The 21,223-nt window shown below is 40.8% G+C and overlaps 1 protein-coding gene across 1 annotated transcript; it reads right to left on the minus strand.

Moving 5' to 3' along the window:
• Positions 1-214: 214 nt before the first annotated feature.
• On the minus strand, positions 215-21,067 carry c17h18orf21 (chromosome 17 C18orf21 homolog). The gene is made up of 5 exons (XM_046417390.1): positions 20,721-21,067; positions 14,370-14,392; positions 13,449-13,669; positions 1,749-1,942; positions 215-1,483 (listed from the first exon to the last, which is right to left on the minus strand). The coding sequence occupies exons 1-5, from the start codon at positions 20,819-20,821 to the stop codon at positions 1,321-1,323; spliced, it is 702 nt and encodes a 233-aa protein (XP_046273346.1). The 5' UTR covers positions 20,822-21,067; the 3' UTR covers positions 215-1,320.
• Between the last annotated feature and the right edge of the window lie 156 nt (positions 21,068-21,223).

Below are 21,223 nucleotides of genomic sequence, written 5' to 3' on the forward strand. Positions count from 1 at the left end.
AATTTAAACCTAAAACCGTTTGAGATTCCAAGCTGCCAACTTTCAGATAAGCAAGATTAAGTGCAAAGACTCTTTAATCATCCTCAGTAAATAGAACTGGATTAACAGCATATTTTCCATCCATATCTGCAGAGACATGGACACACAAGATTACAACTACAAGAGTAAGGCTGCAGTGAAAGACTCTCAGAGAGTAAGAATAAACAGCACAGGGTCACAGACTGGAAAGGTTTTTTATTTCAGGTGTAGGTGGAATACAAATGTGAGGTATTTCAGGATTTAAACACTTACTATGCAATGAATAGCTAATGAAAAATAGGTTGGTAATCAGGCAGTACAAAATGCAGTAGATATACTTAAATTCCTCTTAACCAAAAAAAATGAAAAGAGTAAAAGAGTATCCTTACAAAAACATATTACCAAGACAATATTAAAAGAATGTAAATGGAAAGTGTTGAAAAAATTGATTGACAGAGAGGTTTTAGGCAGATGTGCCTATTCAATGTAAACAGCAACTGATGAGTCCCATTTTAGATGATAATCGCAAATATCCTTACTGGTGACTGTGCACAGTCTCAAAATCATTTGTATGCACGTATAAAAATGTGAAAGTGGCAACAATATACTGTATATGCATTTGCTAATCTGTCTTGTTTAGCTAATGCTGAAACAAATGGATTCACATAGACACATCTCCCCACTGGAGAGGGCCACAAATTTAAGTATTTAAGTAAAGAAAAAGTTTTATCATTAAGTAATATAGATACAAAATCATTATATATATTTATATCCTATTTTTTATGATATAAATGTATACTTGTAGAAAGAAAAATCCAAAATGGTACCAGATATCGGCATGTAAACCAGCTCATCATGCCACAAAAACGTCACCTCAAGGCAAGGCTGGACTTTCTGCTTTGTGTTTCAGCCATTTGATAAATACGAAAGAATTTCTCAAACATTCCACTTAATAAAGCATCCCCAGGTTAGGAGAATACAAGAGGCATATGCTAAATTAGACAAAAGAAGCATTCTCCTCCGACTGGCTCAGCAGAAGATGCAGTAACCCTGATTAATAGTTAAAATAGCCAGCCCAGCGCTCCAAGTTGTTGCATTCAGGATACCAGGAGCACCATTCCATACAGCGCAGCAACAGCTGTGTTGCTGGGCAAACTGTAACCCTTCCCACACTGGCTCGGAATTCAAAGTTACTTTCTTAAACTTCTCCCTCAGCCTTTGGTGTAAACAGGTTACAATATGGATTTCACCCCACGTTTTTTAAGGGTATACAAAAAATATGAAGGCGGATTTGGGAAACACTCAAAGTGAGGAAAGAAAATCTTTCAAGCCCCCCTTCTTGCTGCCCTGGGTGTCCTCTCGCATGAGTATTTTGCTGAGACGCTGGACGACCCAATTTTTAGGTTTAGAGGTGGGCTTGGAGGAAGATGAGCCTGACCCTGAAGTGTTGGAGGAGTTGGAGGACCTGGGGGGAAAGAGAGTGAGTTACTGGTGTGTGCTTACAACAAGTACATGATCTCGTAAGTGTGGATACCTACACGTACTACCCATACAGCTAGCTGCTATTCTCTTAATGCTGAATAAATAGAAATATAATCATTCAAATGCTAGCATGCCTGACACATCATCCACTTAGGTGTCTGTGATACCTACCAAGTTTAGCCAAGGAAGGTGGTATCTTAAATTTTAGCTCAGGGGATATCAATACCAGCCATCTTAAAATAACTTACCTATGTGTATGAACAGGAGTCTTGTCTTTGCCAGGAGTCTTAGGGGTAGTCATATTAGTTCTGTTGGTGGACTGTGGGGTCTTGTGTTTCCCAGTGCTCCCTGGTGTGCTGTGGCTCTTAGAGAGGGTAGTTATAAAGTCCCGGTTCATTCCTTTTTGTCTCGATGTCGTATTGCAAGTGTGGCAGGTGGCCATCTGGGATAAGGAAAGAAAAGGAATATATTCATTAATATTGCATGCCCTGCATCTATATTCCTCTCATACATAATAAGGTTTTGAGATGAAGCCATAAAAGGCATCCCCATAGGAATACTTTTCAAAACAATTCTGCAGGTCTTCTAAAAAGGCCCTTGAAACTACAGTTATATAATATAAATCTATCAACCAACTCATGTAAATCTGAGGGAGGGTGAAGCTTTTGTCATTTTAATATTTTTTCATCAAATTCAGTACAGCCACAGCTGTCAGTCTTTCTCCAGGACACACGGGAGTTTGTTGTGACTTAGTCTGGACATCGATTGCAGTGACAGAGTGACTCCAGGGACACAGATAGTAGGACAAGCTGCAGTTGTGGCAGGCAAAGGGGCTGTAATGAGAAGTGCTCATATGCCCTGGGGTGACGCAGGCCAACCCAACAGCCTCACAGATATCAGACATATCTACTGCCATCTCACAGCTGAGGAATACAGTTCACAACGGGGTCAGGGAAGCAAATTCATGGCAGGAGATGATTCACGTAACAGCTGAGGTTCTTCCCATTGGCCCTGCCAAACATCCTGGAGATTATTTTACCTTTGAATGTTGGTACAGATATGAAAATAACTGGATTAGTAAAAGCAGGATGGGAAACACTGACTTAGCCTATGAGAACGCAAAGTCGGGCTGTTGCCATGCAGTTTCACCTATTCAGGGTATGGGTGCTATAAGGGCCATCAGGCAACTTTTTCCACCTCATCTCTACGAACCTTTTCAAACTAAGATTACTCCGGCACTACATTTTACTGTGCCTGACATGACAAATTCTAAGCTATTTCCTGGCCAGACCACACAAGAAGCTCTATAAGGCAAAGCATGCAGACACTTGTGAGTTACGAGACCCTAATGTCTGTTCACAAGATTGTCCTGATTCAACACTTGGCGTCCCAGACTCCTGCCTACCACAATCTTCTGTCCCCATCACTAGTAAATCAATTAACGGCTTAACAAATAACTGCTATGGTAATCTCCACAATCACTTTTTCCCCTTTACAGTATTTGGTCTATGCTCTCGTTAAACTACTGCCCAATATTCACTTGCTTAGCTTGTTCTAAGTTTCTTTGTTTTCTGAACTAAGAACCTTAACCAACTCTAGCACAGAAGAGCCAGATATGCTTTCGTCCCTTGAGAATACTTTCCTCGCTGTAGAAAATGCAGTACCAAGTGTTACGTGCTATTTGGTGTCTAGTGAGAACTCTTCTTCTCCATTCCTCCCAGTCTTCAGTCACTTAAATCCCATTAATAACACAAGACATCCAGATTGCACAAGGTTCAAACTGGTCAGAACAGACCACCACTGCAGAGGTCAGCAAGACTCAGCCAAGCTGCTGACAGTCCTGAATGCTGAGGAGATGGAAAACTCACCGACACGAAGGTAGCCATTTCTGACGGGTGTCTGTTGGAGAGTTGGGTTTCGAAGCGTCAGGAGTACAGAGTTCCTCTTTCTTTCTACGTGACCGTGTGTCAAGTGTTTACTACATGAGTCTGCGTGTCAAGCTTTATACAGACCAAGCTCAGCAACTCACCCACCCATGTCTGCATAGAGGTGTGGCTCAAAGGAGGACTGACCAATAGCACTGCCAAAGGGGTCGACTAATCTGTGGGACAGCCAGCGTTCTGATGCTGTTTTGTCAAACCAGCTGGACTCATCTAGATGCATCTTTTGTTAGTGAACAGAATTTACTATATAAACGTAAAAGTCTGGACTTGATCTGAGCAAACACAGATAGGTATGGTTTAAGGATATTGTTATAATCCAGAAAGATGTTGAATATATCATACTGTGTCTGTGTACAAAATCATGTGATAAATCAGCTTCATTTATGAATAAAATGTTCTTGTTAAAAGACCAAAGCCCAAGATTAAACACATTAATTGTGGGACAATATTATGCAAATTTTTGTGGTCATAAGAAATGTTTGCTGGTGATAGTTTTGACTTGTGTTATTTGAAGTAATTTCATCCAGTTATAGCTGACTGTGGAGGTCTTAAAAACACCAGCCAGTGTGCAGTTTTCATTTTCGACACTGCCTCTAAAGAGAGAGCATCCAATACATTTCAGCAAAACAACTGTACTGACCATTAAAAAGTCATTTTTGCTCAATAAGCAACTTGTTCCACAGTCTAAATATAAAATCATCTGCTCTATGGATAAAGGATGAATATTAAGTTTTTGTTTCCTGTGTGGTTCCTGAGTTATTATGATCATATCAGTGGTTTAAAACCCCTTTTCTCTCCTAAATAGGAAAGCCACCGTTACAGCAAATGAGGTTTCACATTAAAAAAGAACATTCAACAGTAAAAGCCTTTTTATCAAGCTCATTATCACTACTGAACTTGAAATAACTTCTAAAGTTAGCAAAGCTCAAACCAATTATAATTGCAGTTGTTACATAAAAGGAAGTCATAACAACTCGGAGCAGCTATGCTGACGATGCAGATAAAGCTGGAACACAGAGGTCTTAATACATTAATGATAACTTTACAGCTGTTCAAACTTATCATTCAGGAACACACTGTCTTGGAGACCTTTCTTTGCATCTTCAGACAGAGAACTGCATTAATACTACAAATACATGGTAAAGGAGGCTGTACAGGCACCACTAATTCTGGTTGTATGGCTGAATACCCATAGTGGGTAGCATGGCACTCCACTGAAGGATCTGTGTTCAGGAGAAAGTATCTATCCCTCTGCAGTGTCCTCCAGCCCAACTTTGAATTTCTAATGTTTCCGGGACTTTCCTTGGAGGATAAATGATGCATTAATACCACACACTTTCCTGGTCAAAATTATGTCGGCATGTCATAAAGAATTGGGGAAAAGTTAATTTAGTAATTTCCTACATTTACAAAATATCTGTTTGGAAACTTCTGCACCTCAACTGGAATTAATGTAGAACACAATATTTGGATAAAATGCTTGACTTATCCTTTAGGATTTAAAAATTTTCAACCCTGCCTCTAACTAACAATTGTTGTAGCTGAGTCTGTTAAAGTGAATGATTTCAAAGCAGACATCTACACATCAAAACACACAAACTTTTTTTTCTTGTCACCCCCTGATAACATGAACAGAGATAAGACTCATCCTTCAAAGGTAATGAAGCGGAAAGCCAGCCACTTTGTAAATTTTGCACTGTACATACATCCCTCCAGTTTTCGATTCATTCTTGTTTACATCCATCTAGCCATCTCAGCCTATGTTGAAATATTGTGATGAACAGTCTTGCTGTATTCCACGCTCTTCATTTGCTTTTATTATTTAGAACCTTTCAATCACCACCTACTGGCTGTTATTTCCTGCTACAATTACCCAATTTCCTCCTGTAGAACATAAAATTTCATCAATTCAAATTTAAACAGGAAACTGGCAGTGAACATTCAAACAAATTTGTTCCTATGTTATAAATAATGCTGTAAGACATACTGTAAGTGATCAGGGCTGTGGACAATTAGGTGATACCCCAGATAGTCGTCGTTTCCACACAGGTGACTAACTCGTGATTGCCAAGCCAGGGGAAAAACACTATTGCAAGACAACATTGCGTAGCTCACAGTGGAGTGAATCAAACACAGACGAACAGCTGGCTGCAGACGGATGTTTACAGCTACAGTGACCTCATGATATCTATCCTCTTGTCCTCCAGTTATCACTAGTGGCCCCGCTATCATCAGCTGGGCTGCACTCAGGCACTGATATGACAGGCTCCAAAAATAGAAACCTTCACTCACTGAAGGTGTGTGTGCACACCGTGCATGTGCACATGAAAACACAGTGGAGAGATTTATTGGACTAAGATGTCACAGAAGTTACACATCCACCCCAAACAACGACAGCACATTTGCTGCATGAGCATGAAAATGAAATGAAATCCCACCCATCACGTGCACCAGTCTAATTTAAGCTAATCCTTCAGCATGTAGTGTATGCACTCCGAAGGACACACGTGAACCAGTGCCACAAAGGGATTTGATTTCCTCATCTTGAGCTGTTGATCCTGGCAGCAGACAGACCTAAACAGTGGCCAGTCAAGCATATGGCAAGGCTGACATGTTGAAGCTTCGGGGTCGGTAGAGGATAAACAACCACATATGCTCATCTGCGTGTGTGGTGGTGGTTGGTGATATAAAGGACGATTGATTTTGCAGAAAGTTGAATTTCTGTTCTAGGATCACCATATGGTCAGAGGACGAAAGCATGTGATTACGATATTAAACTGAAATCCATCCTACAGGAAAGCTAGTCAGTAGTAATCCATACTTGCTCTTTATTGTATATATATCCAATTCACACTGGGTCAGCCAAGACCTTTCATCTTACTGTCATCCAAACAAAAAGAAGAGCCTCTCTGTGTCTGTGCATGCTTGTGTTTAACATGAAACACAAACCGACGCAGGCAGCCACAGTCACAGATACATCTAACCTTGATCCCGTACACATATATCACGACTGTTTGGCTCTGGCATTCAAGTGTATGGAATGTCACCGGATGTCCATCCTTTAAATCACAAAAAAGACAGCATGTAATCATGTAAATCTCGCTAACAGTCCTCTTAAATAGCTTAAATCTCCTTTATACCATTATGAAGACAGAGAAAACCAATCTGCTAATTCACATGGTGTCAGTGCAATGAATGGCTTAAAGGCACTGTCACGCAGCTGAAGCTGTGCCCAGTTGACTACGTGTAACCAAACACTGTAGCAAATGTTGAACCTAATCAACACAGCAATCTTAATTTCTGCTGTCTGGGTCCTGCCAGGCCTTCCATTTCACATCCTCACATATACACGTCCTGAAATGCAAGTCTCTGTCACCATATGGCATGTCACATGCCCATAGCCAGAGATTACCGATACATATAACATTGCTATATTGATTCCAAGAACTTTTGGAATTTTTGCATGAGAGATAGTTAGCAGACACACATACACAAACACACAGAGACCCACATAGACAACATAAATCAATTCGGCAGATGGACCCTTTCTTCTATTAATAGCCTATGTTCCACAAATACCTCACTTCCTGTCTTTCTCTCTGCTGCCAGAGGTCACTTTGGGTTGATTACTTTGACCTAGACAGTACGATACCACCCAAGAGGGGGGAAATGAGTAGAGTAACAGAGCAAGTAACAGAATTCTGTGGCTGAGTCTTTGAATTGAACATGAGCTTCACAAACATTGCGCGACAGAGCTTTCAAAATGTCCTTGTGTGAGTGCACTCAAAAGCACAAAAATCTGTGCGCAGTGTGGGGGAAAGTCATTTGAGAACACATCAATACAATACAATAAAGCCGAAAGCAGGAGAGCAGTTGGGGGGATCAATATGAGGCAAGCTGTGATGGTACAGGCAGCCACTTAGTCACACTGTCTAGAGGCAGGCTGCCCGGTAAATACACACAGACACCCGCTCTGAATTCAGAGCTGCTGCACACTGCCATTTTAAAAAAGAATATCATATATTCTTTGCTCTTTCTTTCTGCCTCTGATGGCAATGATAAAGTTCACAATTCATCCTGCATCACATCAGCAGGTCTGATTCAAATAAACCAGAGCAAAGGCTTTAGGAACAAGTGGGGGTCACCCTGTTATTCACAATGCGTTTGGTTATTTGTAAACATATATGGCTTGCTGAATGCACATCTGGAAGCCATTCAACCAGCGATATGTTACTGTGACAAAGGCTTGATAACATTCTAAGATTAAGTTTTGAAGACTAAATGTGAGAACAAGTGCTTCAAGAAAAACAACAGATACAAACTTTGGAAGCTTTTCCAGAGAACACATGTTCTGGTTTAATTCTAGAAACTTACCCCTGCCTAATGGCCGAGTGTATTTATGATATTTGAAATTCACATTTCTAAACATGACTTTGAATGATTTGTAGGTAATGAATTCTATCCTTCTTTTTATTTACACCTGAAACATAATCTCCCAGTGTTAATAATCTAGAGAGGCAGTTTTACAGTTTTAAGTTTTACACGGTGGTTTACAGGTACATGTGATGAACCTCTTAAAATGGGTGCTATGAATCATCACAGACGTACCCATTCTTCTCACTGACTTATGAAATGAGTGGTGAATGAACAAAAAAGGAAGGTTTGTGACACAGAACCCGTGGTACACAGGCCTTTATAAAATGCTGCTGAAAAGCATGCAAATGCACATTAAAGTCCCAGTTGTAGTCGTGAATCTATACAGTGTTTCATGTATCTGGCCTCTGGTTGATTCAGGGTGCCTTTGCTCTGGGGGCACGTGGAGTTCTGGGGTTGGAAATAAACAATACAGCATAGAGACATATCTGGATTTGGAGCTCCTCTGTGACCATTTAAAGAGGTAATTAATGTGCCCACGTGCTGACAGAAATGATTACAAGAGCAATACACCGTAAATGCTGGTGAGTGAGATCCAAAAACGAAACAGTGACGTCTTCCAAACCTTGACTCCCGTGCCAGCATGCACAGCAAAGCCAACAGTAGGGATTGCCAAGTCCCAGAGAAGACTTAAAATAGTGGTGAGGAAACAAAATGAAGAGAGGCTAACTGACAGATGACTTGCTGTTATGGTGCAAGTTCTCATTGTGGGGTTTATCCTGCTTGTAAGCTGGGCTACGACCATGATGACAGCTGAGATCAGAAAGTGCATGTGATCCTAGCTCAGGCTTTATTGCGTGCGCTTCATGAAATGAATACAAATGCATTCTGAATATGTGAGTGTGTTATCTTGTGCATATTTCAGTTTTCACTTTAATAAATCCCTGCACACGTGAGATATGAGTGAGCGTTTCCACTTCAGAGCAAGTCTCTGTTTGTATCTAAAAAGCCCAAGGCCACTACCGCTGTTGATGATTCCCAGATGGCCTTTCTCTTCCCAAACATATCCCCCTCTTGTCATCCCGTCACCCTATACACACCATGGAGGTGTCAAAACCTTCGGTGGAGCTTTCCCTGTTCCCTGAGAGCAAACAGGCAAAGCACCAGCCAGACATTGCTGTCTCCTGTTTCCTGTCATCCCCTCAAAAGGCACATTCTCAACAGCAACATTACTCCAGCGAAGATAAATATGAGAGAGGGATGTGGTGCAGTGATGGCCAGGGACGGAAGGAAGAGAGAAGAAAGATGAGGATAATGCAAGGGGGCAGAGGGTGGTCAGGCAGATGGGTCGAAGTAAAACATGAGAGAAAGAGAGGAATGAGAGGTGGTCAGTGAGGTCAAGAAAGAGTGGTGACATAAATTACAAAGCAAGGTTAGACTCATGTCAGGAACAAATTGCCCTTCTGGGAAAGGGAATGATTTTTCAACCACTTATGTTCTGTCACTTTGTTTTTCATGCCTGGTTCATCTTTTATTCTGAAAACAAGTGATGTTCCAGAGAATGGCATGGTGTAAACATGCCTACATACATGTTTTGGAAATGAGTAATTCTTCTGGTGAACTAACAGGTAGATTCACTTTTTATTTTACCAGCAAGTAAGTTTATTTTAGGCACTAGTCATAAATTCACCCTCAAAAACAACAATGGATGCGTACGGCCAGGAAGAGCCTGAACTGAACACTTCTCTGTAACAAACAATTCTGCTGGGAAGTATAAATTTAGACTCAAGGAGGGAGTACTGAAGAAAGACTGTGGAGGAGAATGGGCTATCCTTCGCTCCATTTAGGGTCTTTGCCTTTCTTATGGGGCAACAATCCAACTTATTTCCATATCCACTGCTAGATAATCTGCCCAGCATGCATAAACACACCTGATTTATAACACCTCCAAGACACAACTTCACAGAGCTGAGGCAAGCATATCATGTGCTGCCATCCACCTCAAGGGCAGCAAATACATACATCCTAAAGGGAGAGCAATGTGGTGTGAAATGAAGGGGATTTACACCCTGGAGTATAAATATTGCACACCACACGTGTATGAGTGTGACATATACCAGTCATGTGTTTACATCTGTCTGATGTTTGCATGCTTTTATTTTTGCTAAAATAGGGACATATTTTCTCAAGTGTAGCATATAACATAACTGCTGATACAGTTACAGTACAGAAAGTGATACACTAGCGTAGTGAGCAGGATGCATACTCTTTGGAAGACTCAATATTTTACTCACGAAAGGTGAATGCAGTTTGGCCTGGAAAAACTACTTCAAAACTAATTCAAATATAAGACTAAAAAACAATAAGCTCTTCCCACGGCACATCTCATCCAGAGCAAGAAGCCCGGATAACTCTGACACTTGGAGAGCACTGACTACACCAGCAAGCATGGATATCTGGGCCTGCAAATACTCAAACCTTGTTTTGAATAAATGTCAAACAGGCACACAAATTGGCATGAACAACAAATTTACACAACAGCACGTTCTGATTATTTCCCCGATGACGCTGGTCATGTAACTAACCGTAAGAAGAGCAGAATATTATGTACACAGCAGTAACATTGAACTTTGGCACACTGAAATAAAACGATAAAATGATGAAACACTAACAAAAACAAATTAAGTGGGAGGCGGGGCTTCATTCATTCATACAAATGTTGTGCTGTGGTGCATGTAGACAAAAAGAAAAAAAAAAAAACAACAACAACCATACCACACATGCTTTATGAGCCACAACACCCACAGAGCATGCACACCAGAGACTAAGCTCCAGTTTATCTCCCCTCTAACTTGAAGCGGGCATCACATGACACACAACCCCAGTTACAAAAAAGTTGTGGCACAGTGCAAAAAATAAATAAAAACAGAATGCAGTCATTTGCTAGTCTGAACCAAGTGGACAGCATCAAATTCAGAACAAGATAATATTTACCAAAAAAACCCCAAAACAATAAAGTTCATGAGGTAAAACATTAACTACATTCTCTTTGCACTATTTTCAATTGGAATATGTATCAAAACAGTTAGGAAATAATGCAATTCTGTTTTATTTGTGTTTTATACCGTGTCCCAACTTTGTTAGAATCAAGGTTGCAATAACACAATTTGGCCACTATGTCAAAGTAGTTTCAAAGCCCAGCATATTTCCAGGGATCTTGTGATACATAGTCACTGTGATACTTTATCTCAACCAGGCAGTTTTTCATTGGGTTAAAAGCAGCAACGACACCTTCTGAAAATAACAATTGGCACAAGACTTGCTCTAGTACATCTGATTCTCCTGTTATCCTAACTATGACCCCACATTTCTATCTTTAAAGAGGAGCTGAGAGGATGCTAATCTCTTTATTCAGGCTCTCGTGCTGAGCCCCTCTCCCTGTCAAGAGTTGTTATGCTCTTTTCATCAGCATGGATCCAGGAAGTCAAAGAAAGAAAAGCATTCTAAATTCCTCCTCTTATCTCACCACTCCATCACTCTGCATTTTAAGGGTATCGCCTCGCTATCGCCCTTCTGCCGAGCACTGGTGTATGCTGTCCTGCATACGTGGCTTGACTTGTTGCCCCTTGAAACTCCAGTATATGACAAGCAACTGACCGTGAAAACAGGGGCAAAAATACTTTGGAGGACATGCTTGGGATGTATTGGTTTACTAGGAAGTCACGTTCGCCATCCTGACCAAAACACTGTTGACAAATGAGTGAAAGGAGAGGTGCATAGTCATGGCTGGGTGTCCTTAAGGGCACAACACACAACATAGCTATGCTTGACTGAGGGGGATGTGTTGCACAGCAGAGTCACACGGGTTGGGGGGGGGCAGTTACTTATAAATTCAAGTTTGTGTGTAAAATCCATTCCAAGGTGACATGACAGATTAAACTTAATTGCCAGCTCTTAAAAACTGCAGGTATGACTTTGCTTTATTCTCATAAATTCATAGAGAGATGTGTATGTTTTTAAAGGAAGTAGTATGAATGCAAGAGTGAGAGGGAAATATCCAAGTAACACTCGCCTACTTAAACAGTTTCAATTTAAATCAAATGTCAGCTCAGACATGTCGCCCTCTTTCCTCTTCTACTCTACAATCCCAATGAGTCAAATATTGCAGATGGTACCTGCTAACATTTATTTACAACCAGTTTCTATCCTGGATCTAGTTTATGTAGTGGAACCTATTCTAACTAAGTAATGTGTAAATCATGTTTAAAAAAAAATCCATTATATTACAGCTTTGTCATGCTGACATATTGTTCTTACTAACAATGTAGACTGTCATATTTTAACACATATTGGTTAGTGCATTAAAAAATATTTTTTCATTGGGTTTATTAGTTTGTCAATTGTAGCTGAATTTAAATCAGTTTCTGTCATGTAAATATTCTATTAAATCGCTTTCTCCAGATGTCTTCCCTATCAAATCCTGAAACTGACCTTCACCACAGTTCACAAAAGTACAGCAGGAACGGGCAAACAGCCACCGATGAACATAAAATGATGCAACAAGATGACAGTCCATCATTTAACTTCTCCTGTTTTACTTTCTTATCAGCTTTCCACCCCCCTTGCTTTTATCACCTTTTGTTTCACTTTCCTGTGTTGCTCTCCTTTGCTTCTCTCACTATCTTTGTTATTCCTGCTGCCTGCTCATCGCTGTCCTCCTCTTTGCCCTCAGAGTCAACAGATATATAGTGGAGAGTGGACTCAGAGTGGGTTCAGAGTACCTCATGCGGTGAATACCTGCATACTAAATGAACAGAACTAGATTTTAATGAGGCAGCAGCACATCCAGTGGCTGCTGTTCATTAGGGTGTTGTCAGATCACCAGAAGGACTCATCTGAGGTTCTCTCCTATCACTGCTCTCTTGTGTGTGTGTGTGTGGGGGGGGGGGGCTGCTACAAGCTCCACCACCTGTTTCCTCATCTAAAGGGCTGATCAGTAGAGTGGGCGGGTAAAATAAGCTGTCCATTTTGTCAATTGAGAGGACAAGCAGAAATGACCACGCAACAATTCAGGGGGCTGTGGGAGAGAAGGGTGAGTGTTGAAAAAGCACTGTTTGGCAACATCAGTTCTCTTACAGTTAAGCTTAATGAGACCACCGTAAAGACTGTCATGATGAGTGGAGCAACATAATGAAACCAGGCACTTTCTGGGGAATGAATACAAATGACTTTGTTCATCTCATTAGCAACAATAGCTGGAAACAACACAATGAAAGACAATGTATGGCTTGTTATCATAATAAATAATGATGTAATATATTTTTGATTATTTGACCAGAGGTCACCACCAGCACAATGCACAAAAAATAAAGGTAAACAGAAGAAAATTTCTGTCTGCAAGCAGGTATTATTCCTATTCCTATACAGCAATATCAGCATCTGTCACAAAAAAATTCAACTAAACTCAAGTTAAGGAAACCACTACAACACCCTGCTGTCCTTAAATCAACACAGCATAGCTGAGGACACAATCCAGGTTTATGCCACTGGTGTTTTTGTGCAAGGACAATATACTGCAGTGCAGCGCAATAGTAATCAGGTCTGTGGGGTTGCAGTGTTTTGTCTTCTCACCAGGATTGAAGAGGACTTTTGGAAGCGGTGCAGCAGATTTCTCTGCAGCAGGCTGAGTTGTTTGCCCCTGGCTTTTCTGCGCAGGACACTCTGCACCCGTGCTGACGGACGCTGCTTGGGCCGCAGCCGCATCCGGCAACCGTCAGGCTGCAGCCACTGATAACAATACGGACACACCGAGGTGTTATCAGACAGAACGGAGCATTTACGCTTCTGTGGTGCTGATAAGAGAACAGACAAAACAGTAAATGTTCTGGTGCGCAGTAATTCATATTTCTTTTGAATAATATCAAAGTCACTGAAGTGGCAGAAGTATACATGAGGGTGAGAATGAGAAGTCTGCTGACGGCGTTCTACTCGAGATCATGTCGAGATCAACATTTTAACAGCTGCATGCAGGTTCACTCTATTCTACATTCACAGAAAAAACATGTCATTGTCAAAATTCAGCTTATTCTCTAAAGGGTGGACCTCATAAGGCCACGTCAAATCAGTTTTGGGGGAAAACAATTAAATCCTCAAACTCACATTCTGAAAAACACCACGTTACTCTCTCTGGTGCCAGCCCTTGTGTTATATGGAGAAGAAAAGCCTGAGCATCCTCACTAAATGGGATCCCTACCTATTGATGTGGTTTTGGCTGGCATGGACCTGTGTCTGTGTGTGTGTATGTATGAATGTTTGATCCCACCAGGCAGACTGCTTCAGACAGCTGGCTGACTCTGTGTCTTTGGCTCAGGGTTTAGTGAGGCTTATCAACCTTGGCAATCCAGCAACAAGGCCTTACTACTGCATTCTGCTCTTTGTGGTTATTATGCACTGTGGGGCATCACTGATGGAAACATGTAATGAAAATAGAACAAGAACTGAAATAAAATGAAAAGTAAGATTCTTCAAGCATGTGCAAGTCTCTCAACTTACCACTAGAGTTCACAGACCAGTGCCTGGGGAAGAAAAAGAGGAGACAAGCTCAGACATTTCGAACAAACAAGAGTAAAAAATTATCAACATCCAAGTTTAATATTAAATACCACTAGCAGATTAGATGATTATAAAGTAAAACTTTCATAATTACAGCTTCTCTAAAATGAAGCTGCTGGTCCTCCAAAATACTGGAGAAAAGCATTCATTCAAGCAGTTATTCAACATGCATACTCATTCATTCCAACATACCCTTGCCATTAGAACAGGTCTTGAAATACATTCATGCAAAAAACCCATTACAAGATGGAAAAACCAATTTGGAAAAAAACAAAATCATATGTAGTGGAAAACATTCAACTGGAAATGCAAACATGTCGTTCCAAAACAATATAGGGCAACACTCCAAGCCATTTCAATGACCCGCCACCCCCTCTCCCCATACAGGGCTGCCTCTGTGACCGCTTGGCTCCCTCCAACATTGCAATGCTCACAGTGAGGAATTTTAACAAAGCCACTGCTAAGTCCCACTAAAATTAGCCCCAGGCTTTAATCGATGAAGGGAAATTTCCTGTCCGGCAGCACGTGTGGCAGAGACAGGCAGGAATGGAGACTGCTTGTGGTGAGGAGGAGGAGGAGGGAGTGTGGGGGCTTGACTTTAATCTGGAGTTGACCCGCTGGCTGCTGCTGCTGCTGTGGTGTCTGGCGGAAGAGGTTTGTTGACGCTCTCTCCATTTGCATTCTCGACCGCCCCAAAGGTGAGATGATGCATTATATTGCTGGATGACGCGCCAAATGCGGCTGGATGAAGGTAGGGGTTTAGAGAGATCTGTAACATATCTGCGATCACTCTTCAGTCACTGTCACTGTCCCTCAATTTAATAATCAGCAACTGGATTACACTGTCAGATTATACAGAAGCCCTGTCACAAAGTACTGGAAATGAGGAGAAGGGGTCTGACTCTGACATGGTGGAATGTGACTCTGTAGAGGATCATGACAGTGACTCATGGGCCTTGAAAAGTTTCCTGAAACATTCTGGTGTTGAGCCTTTTTCGTCGTCCTTAGCTGTCATCTTCAGAAAGTTTTTTTTCCTGGGGTGGTTGCTTCACTACAGATAATAAATTATCATAATAGGGAATAGGCATCACGGACAAATACATTCTGACTACATAAAACAACACATTCTTCATTGTTCTGCAGTGCTAAAAGAGAAACATTTCACAGAAACATTTCACAGACCACTGATGACTCAAGCATAGAGAAGCTGGATTTTTGGTTGATGCTTCCCGCTGCCCTCCTGACTCCCAGAAACTGTACACCGCAAAGACCTCTTCCACAGCGCTAATCTTATTAACATACTTGTCATGCATCTCCTTTTAAGTGCACACTTAGTTATGGTGATGAACGCTGAAGATATAGAATGAACTGCTGACAACTGGGAGATGCAGAGATACAGAGCCTTGGAAGATGCGAAAGGGAGGAGGATGGATTATGTGCTGCCTATAATGTAGTAATATAATTAGAAACAGCACTAGCTGAGGCAAAGCACACGAAATGAAAAGCACTATGAACATTTCAGTGTTACCATAAGGGGAAAGCACTGCCCGCAGTACTCTGAAAAACCTTCAATGACGCTTGTAATTTAGGGGCCTAACCTTAAGCATTCAACTTTAGATTTAATTTCTCCTTAGCTGAGGGACTTAGGAAAATTTGTTGCACAGCATCCCTTAAAAGGTTTTCTCAGTTAAGGAAAAGTTAAGACATTTACCGCATTGAAGGAGATTTCACACATGCAAATTTCTACAGTTTCCATGGACACCGTTTACTTTGCAGAAGAAAAGAAGACTACAAAAGAAAGAAAACCAAAGTGTTCAGTAGAGGAAAAGAACTGAGCCACAAGAAACTGAAAACAACGAATGTGAGAGGAAACTGCACAAAAAATGTATCAAAGTCTCATAAAGAAGTCATCCAAAAGGGCAAAAAAATAAATCTAAAAAAAAGAGACAATATGTATGTTCTTGCAAATGAGAGATTACTAATTCTAAAAAAGGAATCCCACAAAGCTGCTAATTTAATGTTTAACTTCAATTTAAATTAGCTTACTTGAAGCAACTGTTAAGGTTAGACTAACAGTTAAATAGCTGACAGTGAAATAAATCTCAGTAAGTCCTTCACAATAAAGATGAAACCTTCCTCTAATATTTAGCGACTGGCTTTCCACGTCCATGACATTTTTCACAGGACGAAACACAATCACATCAGACAGAGTCTTGCTTTGGTTTCCTTGTTTTAGTTGCTAAGATCTATTACGTAACAGTTGTTAAGTAACACTAGTAGTTGTTAAGTAACACACACTAAGTAACACAAATTTTAAGGGATATAATAAAATCAAAATAAGGAGAAACCCATATACACTTAAGGAAATATTTTAAGGAAGCCCTAACCAGTAGATGTAAAGAGGTTCTGTGTATCTGATTTTACTTTAAGGAACCTTAACTTGTACTTCAGGGAAAATCTTAGTTTAAGATGTCTAGACACCGTATCCTTCCACATGCACAGATTGGCACGTCCCATTTATCAGCTGGATGTGACAGGTAAAGAGGCCAGCAGGTGCCTCCCAGTCTAGAGTTCACTGGTATAGAAACGTCTGCAGGCCCCCGCTGAGAGGGGCTGCAAGACGAGAGATGCAGTACAAGTATATGGGGGGTTGTAGAGACATCTCAAAAGGTTTTGGCAGTGAGACAGAGAAACGTAGTGACAGAGTTGGACAGAAATCAATGGTGTCAGGTCATATTTTGGAGATGGATGAACAGTTGGATGACAAGGTTCAGATGAAGCAGGCAACTGACGGAAATAACAACAGACAACTATTTTTATAATCCATTCGTCATTTCAGTCATATTTGGACTCAACAGATAGCAACAGTGGTCTGTCATTTAGTTGGTCCACAACTTTGGTCCAGCTCAACAGCTACTGGTTGGATTGCATTGAAAGTCTGTACAGACATCCATGGTCCCCAGAAGATGAATCCTTATCATCTTTTACCAACAACAGGTCAAAATCAGAATTTGTCCTATGCTTTGTGTCATTACCTGCCCGAAAAACTAGTGACATTCCCATCAAACGGAAACTGCACTTTGTGTTTCGTGGTAATTAGTTAATATTAGTATGCCAGCAAGTTAAACTAAGATGCAACATTACACCTACTAAACATAGTCAAAGCACTGCTGTACAGTACAGCACAATCTCATAGAACTGCTAGCATGGCTTTAGTCTTCTGGTTACATCAATCAAGACTTAGGCTCTGAGATATAATATCATTGTCATTTTTCACTATTTTCAACCATTTTACAAAGCAATTATTTGATAAATTGAGAAAAGAGATAACTGAAAAATTATTTTATAATGAAGATAACACTTAAAGTCCTACTCAGGTTTAAATATTCCCTGTCCAACACACATCTCCACTAATTCGTCAGAGTTCCAGTACTAATGCCTAACGTTGGATTTAAAATACCATGAGCATAGATGATATGCTGGTCTCTGTATAATGCAGAACAAAAACACAAGTGGCTATTTAAAAGCAGAGTCAGTCTGTGACATTGTTTGTCCAGCAGGCATCCTACATATTTTGGTTATAAGAACACTCAGTCACTCTCCAGTTACAACTATGATGAACTTACTGGAAAACAGCAACACTAGTCTGTCAACATGAGCCACAATTAAATGACGCCAGTTCACATATGAGGACAAGAACACACATAAGTAACAGGCTGTCACATTTACTAAATAAACTCCTGGACATCCCTCCTCTCAAAGAAAGGGTACTGTTGATACATCTTTATTGAAACAGAGAGTGACAATGCTTAAAACCAATCGTAACCCTGATGCAAAATACATGCCAACACGTTGAGTTATCATCGGCCTGACAGAAGGAGAAGACAGTGGCAGAAGGCAGTAACACGATCCCCAACAACTACGTGTAGTAGTGTGTATGAGTACAGACAAGCACCCACGAAACAAACACTCCAGTGACGCATGACTACAACCATAACTGGGGAAAGCGAAGAGAGTGGAAAGCCCCAGAAGAAAACAGAGAGACAGTTGTGGTTCATTAGGACTAAAAACACCATCAACACACACTGACCACATATGCCAGCTATTTGAGTGAACGCTGATAAAACATTCCCATTTTCCCCTCAGTGAACTGACCAACTGACCTCTGTCTGAAACCTTAATCCTTAACAGTAATTTCCCACCAAGTATGCCCTCCATAATACCACTCTGGCTGAAGATCCATTTCAGCAGTCAATTAGCTCATCACACTTGCTGTAAATTTTGCCTGTGGCTGCTAATTGTGTCTTCTCCGACCGGCACTTTAGAATGAAACCAGCTAGGTCATACAACCAGAGCTCCCGACTTTCAGATTCATGTCTTGCCTGCTGGACAGCTGGTCATAGTTAAATATGGTCAAAATGTCCTCCACAACCGCAGGTCAGCACAGATGGGGAATCTGGGGAATAGATCAATGTTTGAAAGTAGGAGTTGTCTCACACACACATCTGTAAAACAACCCTGATTCGGGGTTTCGCTACTAAAACCCCGTTTTTGTTTCCAGCCTACAAATTTCCTGGCTCAGGTGAAAAGTCAAGTGAAAACATGGCTGGCACCCAAGTCAAACCCAAGCCACAAGAGTCTGTCCTTTCACATACTTTAAATGCATTGATACCCATATAAATTGTGGTAAAGAAAACTTGGGCACACATGGCAGCACACCTGTGTGCAGGACAGAGAGCACAAACACAATCTCTTTCTCTTTTGTTTCCAACAGTACACACATGCACATTAATTCATGTCACTTCTGGGGACATTAGAGAGAGAGAGAGAGAGAGAGAGAGAGAGACTAAGGCTTAAGAGGATTTCTCCTGAAATTACCTCTGGCATCCATTTGCCACACAACAAAGCAACCACCACTGTGAGGGACACACCATCAGAACCAAATGGAATTAAAATAAAAAAAGAAATTGAAGCAGTATACATGCTGAAGCAAATTAGAAACTGGCATTAATTACAATAGTGTTTTATTCTAACAGGAATGAAAAGATTTGAGCACAGGAGAGAGGAGGTATGTTGGAAAGGAATGGGTACTCTGTACGGGTCCTTTTGACAACCATGCAAAAGATACAAAAGAAGAAGCTGACACAACATCTGGCCTCACTAGCAGATAATTAGAGGGATTGTTTTCTTTATGTAGCTCTCTTTTTTATTCCTGTTAGGAAGGTCCTGTAACCTCACCAATTAAATCTATCTCACTCTGAAGCCGAGTAAGACTGACTCACAGTAAAATAAAACTGAACAAACTTGCACAGCACACCTGCACATGTCCGGCTTCAATGACAAGCACAATGAACAGAACTCAACATGCAAATTAACTACGAACAATAACCCATTAATATCGTCACCAAAGACAAATATAAGCAACAGCCAAATCTTACTCATAGATGGACTGTTGTATTTTTTTTTTCTGTTTTGGAGGTACAAACACAATGATAAACCAAGCTGTGAACATAGATCAGTCACTCATGCTCTGTCATCCCTTGAGATGGCTGTAACACATCCCCATATGCGCAAATTTACAAAAGCGGTGACACGTAATTCAGATTTAAAATTCACAGATATGTGGTGAGATGAGCAACACCTTAAAATCAACTGCAGCCAATTCACGGTCAACTGTTCATATTCAATACTGCAAGGAAAAACACAGCAAAGTCCTGCCATCACTCTCATATTGTTCAACAGGTCTTTAACTACACAGCGTAGTACGGACTTGACATCAATTAAATCTGTTGCTGAGGTTCTGTTAGGATCAATATTTGTTAGCATACCAGTCAAATCTGTCAATTTTTCTGTAAATATTTCTGTAATATTCATGGTATGAAAATTACTGCCGTTTAAACGTATTTCTCCACTGACTGCCATATGTACTAAGTTCATATTTTGTTTTGTGGGGACCGTTACTGAGTCAGTAAGAATGTAAAGCCATTATTTTCCACGGCCTCTATGGAATAACACCTACAAGATGAATGAAGAGTATTTATTGCTTTTCGTTTGTACTTTAGGAAGCATCTAGACACTCCGGCACAACTTAAAGATAAAAAATAAAGCAGTCAGTGTAACGTTACTAGCGTCAACTGATTATCAACATATTGACAGGAAGTCGACCGTTAACTCTGGTCGAGCTCCTCCACCTAGCGCCTACATGCTATTATTGCAACTAAAAAAGCACAGAAAGCTACATTTAAGCAGTGAAAGTGACATTCAAGTGAGATTTGAATCAAGGCTTCTTACAGGAAGTGTCGTGACAGCTCCGGACATGTGTCTTTAAACAGGAGAGAAGCGTTTAACAGAAAGTTGTCTGATTTGTCACCAGGAGTAGACTTCATTTTCATAGAGGGAACTGGTGCCACTCGCGAAAAACTGGAACTCCACTGCAATTCCGGGTTAAAACTTGTCCCGACAAACGTTTAAGTGGCTAATGGGCTGAAAACGGAGGTTAAAGACATCCGCAGGCACGCACTACTGCACCTGTGACGGCCAATTAATGCTAAAGGTGGGAATTTCAATTGAGATGAAGCTATCCCTGGGTTGCTGCACGCAAGAAAACCACGTTGGGTCGCGAGATTCTGACGTCGCTCGCGTTGCATTGTGGGAATCTGAGTACCTCGGACGCTCACTGAAGAGTGACTGGTATGGTTCAAAAGCCTATTGGTTATGTTTTTGTGTCACATCACTCTCTACTACATGAGAGTAAACGTTAAAATGACTAAAATAAAAAACAACAGTGATATAAA

This window comes from Scatophagus argus, chromosome 17 (genome assembly GCF_020382885.2).
Source record: "Scatophagus argus isolate fScaArg1 chromosome 17, fScaArg1.pri, whole genome shotgun sequence".
NCBI classification, from domain to species: Eukaryota; Metazoa; Chordata; class Actinopteri; family Scatophagidae; genus Scatophagus; species Scatophagus argus.

Coding starts and splice junctions, on each gene's coding strand:
- c17h18orf21 (XM_046417390.1), bottom strand. CDS start 20,821: ATGAAAATGAAGTCTACTCCTGGTGACAAATCAGACAACTTTCTGTTA. Junction 14,393..20,720: donor GAGCTGTCACGACACTTCCT/GTAAGAAGCCTT, acceptor TTTCTTCCCCAG/GCACTGGTCTGTGAACTCTA. Junction 1,943..13,448: donor AAAAGTCCTCTTCAATCCTG/GTGAGAAGACAA, acceptor TCCTTATCCCAG/ATGGCCACCTGCCACACTTG.